General features: G+C 51.6%; 1 protein-coding gene and 1 long non-coding RNA gene across 3 annotated transcripts; one reads left to right on the top strand and one right to left on the bottom strand.

Moving 5' to 3' along the window:
- Nucleotides 1-450: 450 nt before the first annotated feature.
- On the bottom strand, nucleotides 451-3,360 carry IRX5 (iroquois homeobox 5). Of its 2 annotated transcripts, none has more exons than XM_065641099.1 (3): nucleotides 2,967-3,360; nucleotides 1,401-1,806; nucleotides 451-1,217 (listed from the first exon to the last, which is right to left on the bottom strand). In XM_065641099.1, the coding sequence occupies exons 1-3, from the start codon at nucleotides 3,213-3,215 to the stop codon at nucleotides 451-453; spliced, it is 1,422 nt and encodes a 473-aa protein (XP_065497171.1). In that variant the 5' UTR covers nucleotides 3,216-3,360. The 2 variants fall into 2 exon arrangements, with proteins under 2 accessions (XP_065497171.1, XP_065497172.1); XM_065641100.1 differs by having other exon boundaries at nucleotides 451-1,214.
- Nucleotides 3,361-6,051: 2,691 nt separating this feature from the next.
- LOC135992159 (uncharacterized) lies at nucleotides 6,052-11,598 on the top strand. The gene is made up of 5 exons (XR_010606692.1): nucleotides 6,052-6,085; nucleotides 9,179-9,276; nucleotides 10,833-10,903; nucleotides 11,087-11,253; nucleotides 11,468-11,598. It is a non-coding gene; the product is annotated as an uncharacterized LOC135992159 (long non-coding RNA).
- Nucleotides 11,599-12,208: the final 610 nt, after the last annotated feature.

Below are 12,208 nucleotides of genomic sequence, written 5' to 3'. Positions count from 1 at the left end.
CGGAAAAAGACACAGAAATGTATATATTTATATTACGAAAACAACATTAATGCCTGTACAGATGTCTTGATTTCATAATTTACTTCAAAGATACTGTATTATCAATTTAAATACAAAAAGCTACATTAAATATACAGAATAAGATTTCATACAAATCTTTCTTCTTTGTGTGTGTGAGAGAGAACATGTCACTTGTTTGCTTTTCACTTGGTTAAGACATTTCTGGGCCGTTTCCACTCAGCCATTTCCAATAGACTCTATAAACTTTTGAAGGGGGTGCTGGGAGGGAGGGGGGAGCTGGCCTTTTTCTGTTTGTTTTGCTTTTCTTTTGGTAGTGGAAAAATAACTGCCAAAGCAACTTATTATTTCTCTCAATAAATTAAAAAAAAAAAAAAAAAAAGAAAAAATAACAAAACCAGTCCCGGAAGGGTTGAGAAGGAGAAGCCGATATTAAATGTTGGACATACCTTTCTTCAGTTCGTAGGGTGAGTCTTTGCAAAGGTCTACTTGGGACTGGCTCCTGATCATTTTAGTGTCTTTAGCCAGGTTCTCGGCTCTGCTGAGGACAGTCTGGTTTAATCCATTGAAGTGGGCCCCGGGGGCGGCGGCGGCGGGGCCGCCGGCGGGGTGCCCGTGCAGGGCCCCAAAGGAGCCGTAGTTCGTGTAACCGGGGTAGAAGGGCGCCGTGTAGTAGAGCGGCCGCGGCAGGACCGCCCCGTTGGGGAAGGGGCACTGCGCTGCCGGCGAGCGCGGCCGCGGCGGCGAACGCGACGGGCCGCCGCCGCCCAGCACGGCGGGGCCGGGGGGCGCCGCCTCGCCGCCCGCCTCCTTCGCCTTGTCCGCCGAGGTGGCGATCTCGGCCAGGGACCAGAGCTTGGGCTTGGCGAGGGCCGCCTGCTGCGGCGAGTGGATGACGGAGGCGCCGGTGGCGGCGGGCAGCAGCGGGTGCAGGTCGGCGGCGTGCAGCGGCCCGGCGGCGGCGGAGGGCGGGCGGTACGGCTGGGGCTCCTCGCCGCCCGCAGGCGGCGGCCCGCGGCCCGCCGGGCACGGGCCCAGCGGGGAAGAGCCGGGCGCCTTGGGGGGAGCGGGCGGCCCGTCGAGCCGCTCCTCCGCCGGCTCTTTGCAATCCGAGTCGCTGAGGCCGCCCTCGGCCTCCCGGGGGCCGGGGGACTCCTGGAGGCGCTCGCAGCCTGGCACTGCCTTGGGATCCGCGGCTCCTGCAGAGGGGGAAAGGACAGAAGGGTAGGGGGCAGGTCCCGGCCTGGCCCTGCGCCCCCAAAACCGCGCACCCACTTCGCCGCCCCAAACCGGCCCTGCCGCCGCCAGGCCCGCAGCGCGGTCCTACGGTTCCCCCCGCCCCGGCTGCCCGCTCGGGGGGACAGGCCGAGCCCGCTGCCTACCGGTGTCCGGCGTCGCGGGGTCCCCCTTCTCCTCCAGTTTCTGGGGCTCGTCCTCGTCGTTTTTCTCCAGGTCGATGTTCTCCTCTTCCTCCTCGTCCTCGCTGCGGTTCCGCGGCGTCCAGGTCATTTTATTCTCCTTTTTGAGCCGCCGTCGCGCGTTGGCGAACCAGGTGGAGACCTGGGTGAGGGTCATTTTGGTGATGATGGCCAGCATGATCTTCTCGCCCTTGGTGGGGTAGGGGTTTTTCCGGTGCTCGTTGAGCCAGGCCTTGAGGGTGGCCGTGGCGTCCCGCGTCGCGTTCTTGCGGTACGCGGGATCCCCGTAGGGGTAGGAGCCGAGCGGCGCCGCGTACGGGTGGTACCCCAGGGAGCCGGCCATGCCCGGCGTGTGGTCGTAGGGCGAGCCCTGGGGAGAGAGAGGAGAGCGGCCCCGCGGGGCGAGGTCAGGCGGCCGCGGGGCGGCAATGACACGGCAAGGGCAGCGCCAGGGCCTGCCCGCCGCCCCTGCCCGCGCCCCGCCGCCGGGCCTGCCCGGCTGCTCCTGCAGCTCCTCCGTGGGAGAACAGGCGAAGGGCCTGGGGGCTCGCCGGGGCCGGGAGGCTCCGGCCCCTGGCCGCTTGCAGCAATCCGGCGCTTCTCGCCTAAAGGCAAGCGCGGAGAAGCAAGTGGGGACGCCGGCGAGGGGGCGGTCAACGGCGGGGGGACCCGTTCCTTTCCCCCCCCCGGGCTGCGATCGCAGCGGGCAACCTGCCGGGCCCAGGCGGCCGGGCTGGGCCGCTCCTCTGCCAGGCCAGGGTCGGGAGGAGGGAAAAAAAATAGAGAAGATAGAAAAAAAACCCCCACAGACAACAGAAAGAATGAAAGACGGAAAAAAGAAACTGTGAAATTCTGCCTAGACCTTATAGAGGAGACACTGAGCAAAACTCTCGGGGTTTTTGGGGGAACTGCGGGGCGCTGGCGGCGGCCGCGGCTCCGCGGCGGGGATGCCCCGGGCCGGCCCCGCGGTGCCCCGCGGGCGCGCACGGCGGCGCAGCGCCCTGTCTTCCCTGCCTGCCCTTACGTCCCCGCGCAGCGCCCGCGGAGCGGCTCGCGGCCATGGGATTAGAGCTCTGCAATATTTAAGCAGCCTAATTACCGCCGTGCAGGGGAAAGTTACCGGGTTTATCGCCCGGATTTCTCCCATCGCCGGCCGCTGCTGGGTTAATTCCCTTTTTCAACCGCAACAAGGTAGTTGTTGCGGAATTACGGTTGCTGTTTTACTAAATTGCTTTTTTTTACGGAATGAAATCGCTCCCGGCCTGCCCCGGTCCCGTCTCGCCCGGGCCGTGCCGGCGGCTTCCCCCGCGCCCGGCCCTGCCCGCCGCCAGCAACAGTGTGCGGCAGCACAGGGCGGCGATGCGGGAAAGTTGGGCGGCGAGGCGGGGAGCCACGCTCCCTTTTGTCCCCGATGTCTCAAAAATGAAATCGGAACAAAAAGCAGGCCCGGAGGAAAGGGCGGCGGGGGGCAGGCACCCGCGGGAACCCACCGTGCCCAGCGCGGTACCGGCGACCCGGGGCTCCTCTTACCACGTAGGAAGTGAAGGCGGCGGCGGCGGCGGCGGCCGGGTCGGTGCCGTACTGGAGGTGGGAGTTGTAACCCGGGGAAGGGGCGGTAAAGGCGGTAGATCCGGCATAAGGGGAAAAAGCGGAGCCCGAAGAAGATCTCCCAAGTTCATCGGTCCTGGGTCCGGAGATCACGCTGGTGCTGTACGCCGGGCACGAGTAGAGAGCCAAGGACGCTGAAGGCTGGTACAAGTAACCCTGAGGATACGACATGGCCAGGCGCGTACATACACCCGGGAGCCCAAGGCGCCGGGAGGGAGCGGCCGCGCTGCCGGGCTGGGGCCGCTGCGGCCGGGGCTTCGCGGGAGCCTCTCCGCCCTCGCCAGCTGGGCAGCGGCGGCACCTCGCTCTCTGCCGGGGCTGCTGCTCCGCGCTCGCCTGCAGCCTGGCACCGCTTCCTCCTTTTTCTCCCCCCCTCCTCGCTTCCCCCTCTTTTTTTTTTTTTTTTTTTTCCCCCCTCGCACTCTCTCTCTCTCCTCCCCGCCCTGCACCAGGGGGCTTTTTTTTCCCCCCCTTCCTCCTCGCTCTCGCTTTCCGAAGGGTCCTGCCAAGATGCTAAGTTGGAAATCGCAGCTCCTGACGCCTTCTGCGCGGCCCGGCGAGGCTCCTCCTTCGCGGGGTGTTGTCAGTGGAAGGACTGGCAGGACCCCGCTGGGCTGCCGCGGCCGGGCCCAACCAGCGGGAGGGCTCCGCGCTTCCCTCGGCCCTCCCCAGCGCTCAGAGGCTCAAGTGCGCCGGCTCCTGGATTGCAGTCACCTCCGAACCATTTAAGATCAGCCTCAACTTTCTGCATGTGCTAAATACCGTGCGGAGCCGCGCTGCGCCGGAATGCAAGCCAATCAATATATGAAAAAAAATATAAGATTTATTAGCCGCGCGACTCCCCCTCTGCGCAGCCACCCCTCCTCTTGCTCTCTGCCCCCTGCCCCTCCCTCCGCTAAATCACTGGAGGTGGAATACACGGGGGTGGGTGGTGGTGGCAGTTTTTCTCTTCTAAACAAAAAAAGGCGACTTTCGGCGGGGAAGCGGCGCGCCGCAGCCTGGGTCGGTCCCGCAGCGCTGGGTCGGTCCCGCAGCGCTGGGATGCGCAGCCGGTCGCGCCGTCGGGGCGGGGGCCGCCCCACCGCCGGACCTGTTGCGGCGGTTGTGCGAGCGGAGCTGCGGCGGGTGTGCTGCGGCCCCGGGAGAAGGGGGATCGGAGGGGGAGCGGTGAGATGGGGCTCCAGAAATCGTTCACAGTGAGGGTTCGCCCGCGGATCTAAAGAATACACCGGTATCCTCCCCTCCCTGGATCATAAAAGGGTCGAGGCGAAAGCAGATTAAAACCATATGAACCGGGATAAATCCCCGCCGATCGGGAGATGTAATCTCCTTTGATTCCGCCAGATATATTTCCCAACACGAACATATCCCGATTTATACCCTTCTGGCTTTTTTTTTGTAATTTTCCCTCGCGGCTGAGGCAGAGCGCTGCTCCCGCGGACCCTGTGCCGCGGCTCCGGGGCCCCCGGCCACCCGGGACCCGCCTCGCACCCGGGGGGCGGGCGATTTAATTAAATTTATCTAATTTGTTTTGTTGTCTTCTAACTTTTGCATCTCGGCCGTAATTCCTCTCGGCGCTGGCCCCAGCGAGCCGGACGCGGAGACGGGAGGAGGGAGTGTGTGCTTTAAAACCGCCGGGCCGCGGCAGGAGCTCCCCGGGTTGCCGAGGAGGCGACAGCGACGCCGCCCCGCACCGTCCCTCCCTCCGGGGCTCCGTCCCGGCGGCAGCGGACACAGCCTCCCTGCCGAACGGTGGTGCACTGGCTGAGCCTTCCCGAGCAGCCACGCTGCGGGGCGGCGGCGCCTCGGCGGGACGAGAAGGGACGGGGCGGGCAGAGAGCGCTCTCCCCGCTGCCTCCGGGGGAAATCACGGCAGGGCCGGGGGCCGGAGGCGGCGGGGGGGGCGCGGCCCGCACTACAGTACCCAGCAGGCCGTGGCCCCGCCAGTCCCGCCCCCGCCCCTCCCGGCGTATAATTGGCCGTCCTCCCGCCGGCAGCCGGTCCTCCCCTTCTCCCATTGGCCTGGCGAGCTGTCCGTCAGCGCGGGGAGGAGGGGGTGTGGAGGGGCGGTGGCTGCACGCGGCGCTCTTGCTGGGGAGTCCGGAAGCGGTGCTGACAGGACGGCACGCGGAGGCGCTGCGGGCCGAGGCAGCCGCTCCGCGGCCCAGCCCAGCCGGGCTCGGCTCAGCCTGTGGCAGCGGCGGGTCGGGCCGGCCCCGGCCGCCGAGGTGAGCTAGCGGGGCGGCAGCGTGTCCCTCCGCAACGCGGGGCGGCGGGGCCCGGTGGCGGCGCTGCCCCGCCGCGCTGCGACGCCCCCTGCCGGGCGGGCTTGGCGCTGCCCCGCGCACGGGCGCTCCCGGGGACGCGGCGGCGCCGGAGCCGCTTTCGGCCGCGGTCCCGGGGCCGGATTCCCCCGCACCGAGCCCGAGGGCGCTGCCGCGCCGTCCGCGCCGGGCGCCGTGGTAAGGCGGCGATCGCGGGAGCCCGGCGCGGCGAGCTGCGCCCCGGCACCCTCCTCGGTGCTGCTGGCGAGCAGCGCTGTGTCTGGCGCTTCCCCCCTTTCTCCTCACCACACCTGTTTTTTAACTTCTTTTTTTTCCCTTTTTATGTTTGCTTTGATTTTTGTTTTTCTTACTTGGGAATGCACGGTGTTTTCTCGTTTAAAATCCATGTGGTTCTGCCCCCGGTAGCCGGGAAGGGGCTCGCACCGCTCGCACACTCTCTTACATGCTCGCTCCACACAGGTGTGCACTTTCATCAGTTTTCAGCTGCTCGGTGTCACTGGTGTTTGTCCCTGGGTTAATTTTAGCTCTCACTCTGAAGCGCCGCGTTTCTTTTTGCACTGAAAAGCACTTCTGTCACAATGCTCTGACAATGCCCCTTGTTCGAGGAGTGAGGTATCACCTGGTAAAGTTTTAGACATTTAATATTCATTTCATACGTGAGTAGAATGAATAACCGCTTTTCTTGCCCATTTCTTTGTAGAGAGAAGCAGAAGTTTTAACCATCTTCACATGGCATCTGACTTTCTTGAGGAGGAGGTAAGGTTAATGTCATGTAAAATTACCCTCTTTATTTCTGATGTTCTACTAGTCTTGCTTCTGTAGGTGTACATTTTGGAAGCTGTGGCGAGTTCATGCATACTTTCATGCATTGCAGCATAATACCAGAGCTGATTAATAAACGGTAGCGATAGGACTCTAAAGTCATCAGGACTGTGTCTATCAAGCTGACATTCTCGCTACATTATGCCACTATTATATTCTTTGCAGTTTTAAAAGAACTGTAGATAATTCTTTGAGATATTGAAACATTTAGTTTATAGTTCTCTTGCTGTGGTTGTCACCTTCACTTTATATCAAATTTGAGACTCATTTCTTAAGGATGTCTCTATTTTCTGCTTTATTTGCACATTGATAGCTCTACTGAATGACTAGTCACAGCAACTTCTTCCTCTGATAGAAGCATATTAAAATGTGAAAGCCTAAGACTAATCTGCTTTGCAAGACTTATCAGCTCTTTGATTAAAGGCCAATAAGAAGTTTGTTTCAAGACTCATGTTTATGCAGTTTTTATCAGTTTTGTTAACAAATGTGTGGCTTGGGGATACATTCGCTTCTCTCCATTTTTACTTAAGGTATGTACATTTGAAGGTATGGATAAGTTCTGAATATCAGGTGTTTGCTTTGCAGCTGCCACTGAAATGATGTAAGTGCAAGCTGATATTAACGTTTTGTACTTTATTTATTTTTGTCATAATTTCTTGGAACCCTTAATGCAATAGAAGAAACACTTACCATTCACTTCTTACTTAACAATGGGTAGGATTTACAGACTGGCTGTGCGCTCTTCACTGTATTTAAATTAAGGCTTGTGAATTTAATTTCAGCTTGTATAAATAAATAATTAAGGTCACTATTTTTATAGCCCTCCGTCTGATGGACTGGTCCTGCAAAGCTGTTTAAAATGGTCTTTGCTTACTTTAGTAGTCGGGCTCCAGTAGGGTTTTTGATATGAGGGGAGTTTGGGTTTGAAATGACTGCACAAAATGTGGTGACCTAAAATGTAGCAGTATTTGAACTTGGATATTTGTTTTTCTACACTGGTTTCATTTGTGTAATTCCAGTCAGGGTATGCAAATATATGTGGTACAGTGTAAAATAGCTTAATAAATGAGTGCATGAACATGTAATAGGGATCAGCTGTGAATATTTTCGGGGCGGGGGGGAAGGGACAGGGTGATCTTCAAAATAACAGCAAACTATATTTCAAAAGCACAGCCACCGTTAGTCTCTAACTGCAGGTGGCTTGTGATGCATGGAGTTAAACTTGAGTATCTTGGATATGATACACCGTAATTTAATTACTTTAATAGCTACTTTCTGTTGAAACTTTACAATCTAACGATTCTGCTTTTATTGCAGTATTTAAAGATCTAATCGTTCTTGTGTGTGTCTGAGATGTAAAACTTAGTGCAAGAAGAGGCAACAGATTGGTTCCGTCATACGATTTTGTTGGGGTTTTTTTGAGAGTACTTAAAAGATTATGATGGATAATGCTGTCTTGCCAAAGAATGCCGACACAGGTGTTCATCATTATCTTAATTAAGATCCTGAGAAAATGTCATCTTTCGGCATGAATTATGAAGGGAGATGCATTAGGAGATCATTTCAACTTTTTTTTTTTCTTTTTACAGAGATAGATGAGAAGGAGGCTGTTTTCTCGAAACCTTTTTGATATTTCTTAATCAGAATACCTGACCTTACACACTTACTGAATAATTTGTTTCTCCAGTTCAATTTGTGAACATATTACTGAGAGATCTGTATGTGATGTTAAAGGGAATCCTCATAATAATAATAATATAATCCCCCTCCTAGATACTCTGTTCTGTTTAAAGCTGTCCTTATAAACAAAATACTAAGATGACAGTGGAAATTGCTGCTGGAAACATCTGCTAGGAGATGCTTTATACAGTGCATTTGAAAGTATTAACAACTCATATAGTAACAGAACAAAATAAATATGTCTGAACTTTTATCTTTTTAATTAAGCATGAAGAGAAAAAAATTTCCTTTTCACACCTTTGTACCACCGTGGAAGTAAAACTAATTAGCGTGCAAAAGAGGAGGGAGGGGCTTGTATTTTTCTCTGTTAGATCAATACATTATTAGCTGAGCAAGAGCTAAAACAATGCAGCTAAAATATTGGCTGAAGCATCGGCGGTAAAACTTGGGGCTGCATTCCTGCAGATACTCGTGTGCGTGTTGCTCCTGCTTCCCTGAGGTGAAGAGCTGGGAGTTGCAGGGTCAGTGCTCGCCGTGGCAGTGCTGGTGTTGGGTGGCTTTTGGCCTGGGTGAGTGATCCCCGCAGAGCTCTGCAGGACGCCCCCCACTCCGCTGTTGTTTCTTCTGCCTGCACTTACTGTACCCGAGACTCTACTTGTTGGCGCTCGCTGCGTTTGTGCTCTGAGACTGAGGTGTAAACTTGTGAACACAGAATAACTCTGCTGTGTCTAGCAATTGGATATGAGGTGGCTTAGACAAACTCTTGTCTTGTTTTTTCTCAGCAAGCCTTTGTATGTAAAATGACTTTTTGTCTGCTAAAAGAAAGCTGATTATCAGCTTCAGTCAGTTTGAAATTGCATCAGCAAACCTGTTTAGTATGTGGAGTAAAACTATACACAGAAATGCAGCTGACAAGCCTTTTAAGCACGTAGTTATTGTATTGAACATGTAACTCCAAAGATCTTGACAGTATCATGGGACAACCTGAAACTGTATTTCAGTTTCCTTGAAGTTTCCTGCAATTAACTTAAATGCTGTGATTTGCTTGAGTTTGTTGGCATAATATGGACTAAGTTAAGAATGTCTTTAATGTTTATTTTGCTTACATTTCCATGAGCATATGCAAAAAATAGACTCTCCTAATGGTTGACTTTAGCAGAAAAAAATGAAAACCTGCTCTTTTTCGTGTCTAAACAAGTTTTTCACCGTATCTACTGTTAGTTGGGTCCTTCCTGTGGAAGAGGAGCACCTCAGTGGGAAGGATGGCTGTGGCTTCCCATGCCATTTTTTGGGACATGCATGTGCTCATAGTTTTCCATACAGTGGCAAATTCCCTTTTGACTGCAGGTGCTGCAGCATGGTGTGAACTCCCGGAGTGGGATTCTGGCCTTCAGCGTGGGGGTTAGAGGTGGATGACTTTTCACAGCAGCATCGTGTTCAAAAGGGTTTGTATTTTATCTGCCTTAATTACATAAATTTGCAGTACTTACGACTGGTGCTTGCGAGAACTCAGCATTACTTCTCTGAGTAGAAGCATAAAGTCAAGGACCCTTTCTAGCCTTACACCCAAAGAATTATTTTAAACAGTTCTTAATTTCTCAACTTTACTGATGTTAGAGCTTTTTAGTTTCTGTTCCTTAACATGGTTATGCAGATGTGAATGATTCTTAAAGCTGTTTTCTACATATTAAAGTGAACGAATTTGTAGAGCCAGAATAGGTTCTTTGGGGGGGATTTTTTTTTTACTGCATAAATAATTGAGGAAAAAACCAAGCCAGTCAGACCTTTCAAAGTCAATGTGGGTCATTGTAACAGAGACTTTACTATACTAACAAACTTGTGACTGATCACTCTCTTACTCTACCCGAAAGAGATGCTTCTTCCTGAGCTCTTTTTTTCTCCTACAGAGTGAAAAACTAGCTTTTTCTTTTCATAAGCACATGTTTTTCTCAGCATTTCTACTGCAGATCAAGAACCCAGTGTTTATCCCTGAAATATTCTCTGCTGGCATCTACAGAACTTTTCATGCCCTTCAGATTTAATTTTGTATAGAATAATGTGTGGTGTAATATGCAGGTCCTCTGTTTTCAATTAAGCTGTATTAGGTAACTATGCTCTTCTCTTTCATATCCCGTAGCAAAGTATCAATATCCAGATGGCAGTGTGCTGGGATAAAATAGCTACAGGCTTGGCTGCTACTGTAAAGCCAAGAACTAACATTTTAGCCTGTGTGATAAATAACACTGGGGTTGCGACTCTTGGCGTATTGGTGTTGCACTAAATAACACTACAGTGCTGTTTATTACTGGTTTCATTGGATAATATGCAGCTATAAAACCTGCTTGAAGCTTTTATTAAGAATACTCTGTCATTATAAAAAGGTGCCTACAACTTCTTTATGATATTGGCGGTGCAAGAATTACTTTGTGCTGACCTCCCGGCTGTTGTGTAGGGAGGACCTTTCCATCTCCCAGCTTCTGTGGGCAGTAGGTTGTGTGGATGTCTCTTGGGAAGAGGGCAGCTCCCTAGAGCCTAGGTTTCCAAAGTTATTTTTAAGATATTCTTTTGCTTTTTCATAAGTTTCTTTCCATATTTAATTTCTCGCTTCAGTTAAAACTCAGCTGATATTCTCTCTGGTATAAACTGTGCTACAGTGTCCCTAAGTAAACTTTAAACTGAGCTCACCCAGATAGTTGTCTGAGAGGAGGCTGCAGAATGGCTGAGAGACTTTGATGCTGGCTGAGGTGATGGGAAGACTTGATAAAGGGACCAGGACTCTGGATCCAGGACATCCTTGCTCACATCGTATGACCCAGATGTGTTCATGTGACCTCCCTGCCTCTGTTTGCCTCACTATGACCCTTTACTTTTCTCAGAAATGTTCAGATTTAAATTGGTGTCCATACTCATATTTAGACTGTTGTGCTTTTGAGCAAAACCAAGTTATTAATACTATTACTGAATCATTAGCTAAATACGATCAAATTTCCGTATTTCACAGATCTTTGATTTCCATGGGCACCTGTTTATGATGAGCTGCTTAGAAAATGCAGGACTGAACAGCATCCAGCGGTATGTGGCAATAACATAGTGTCTGTAGGATTTACTATGTGTGATCAATGGGTGAAGAAACTCTTGCATTGCTCAGTCTGTAATCCTTGTTTGAAAGAGAAACCTACTGTCTCAATTAGTGACAAATAGTATCTTTTAATTCCATTTCCCTGTTCTCCATATGTCCATTTTTTGCCCTTACAGAGTGTAGCCAAGAGAAGATGCAGTGAGGTCTATGATCAGGAAAATGAATCCAGCAGTCCATCCCATCCCGTACCCGCTAGAGTACAGGGAGAGACCTCATACAAAGCCAGAATATGTCTGGGCTTGCAGCTCTTTTTAACCATATTAAGTCCTATTCAGCACTAATGGTAAGTAATTTGTTTTGTGTGTGTTATGATTCATTAAGTAAGGCATTACAGCAGTGGTACTTTCCTTTGTGGTACTGGGTTCTGTCTCTAACAAAATACAGAATTAATGTTTCCAGATACATCAGCTTTAATCCTGTTAAGAAAATCGAGTGGTGCAGATGACAAGCATTGTAATAAATATGCTTTTATTTTCTTTCTTTTTTGCCCTTTCCAGATGAGCTCAGTGAGACTAAGCTTTGCTTAGCAAAGCTAAAGAAGGGAAGAACAGTTGGAAGGCAGGAGCTTTTTCGAAGTAGGATAATTCTTCTTTCCGTAACACCCAAACATGAAGGCTGTGTAAACTTCATCAGGTAGAGTATCGGTAATAGTGTAATATCAGTAATATTGCATGATGTTAACTATGCACTGCTTTGTTGTTCAGTGATCACTTGGAGCTGCATTAAATAAATGAACATATACTAGTGGCTTAAATGAACATTGAGTGAGAGCAATAAATCAAGAAGGTAGGTACTAGAGGAAATACTAGTAGCTTTTTTAAGCCAGTGTCATTTTTTTTCAGCTCTTTCCATAACTTGTAGGGTTTTTTGTCTCTTGAGAAAAAGGAAATGAAGAAAAATACCTTTCCATTCAAGATTTTGAAGCTAGTTCAACTTCTTAACCAGAAAGACTTCACTGTCCTCATAGCTGTTACAGTGTCTTAATGTTTTGTCCAGCAGAAAACAGCACTTGTGGTGCTGACTCGTGAACTCTCCGTGAACATCTGTAGTGCCGCATCATGTGCTGCTCTTTCTTCTTAGGGCTTCCCTCGTCGGGGAGCTGTTGTGAAATGTCTGGGGTGGCTCAGCCCTCTGTGACCTCTTGCATCCAAGGATGGACACTGCAAGTCTTTTTCTGTCTGAAACGTGTGGTAGCTCCCTCCTGAGCCCAATACTTCTCAAATGTTGCAAGAAAAGAT

Source organism: Caloenas nicobarica, chromosome 9, assembly GCF_036013445.1.
Source record: "Caloenas nicobarica isolate bCalNic1 chromosome 9, bCalNic1.hap1, whole genome shotgun sequence".
Lineage (NCBI taxonomy): Eukaryota > Metazoa > Chordata > Aves > Columbiformes > Columbidae > Caloenas > Caloenas nicobarica.
Note: the sequence above shows the minus strand (reverse complement) of the source record. Positions and strands in the feature narration are given on the sequence as shown.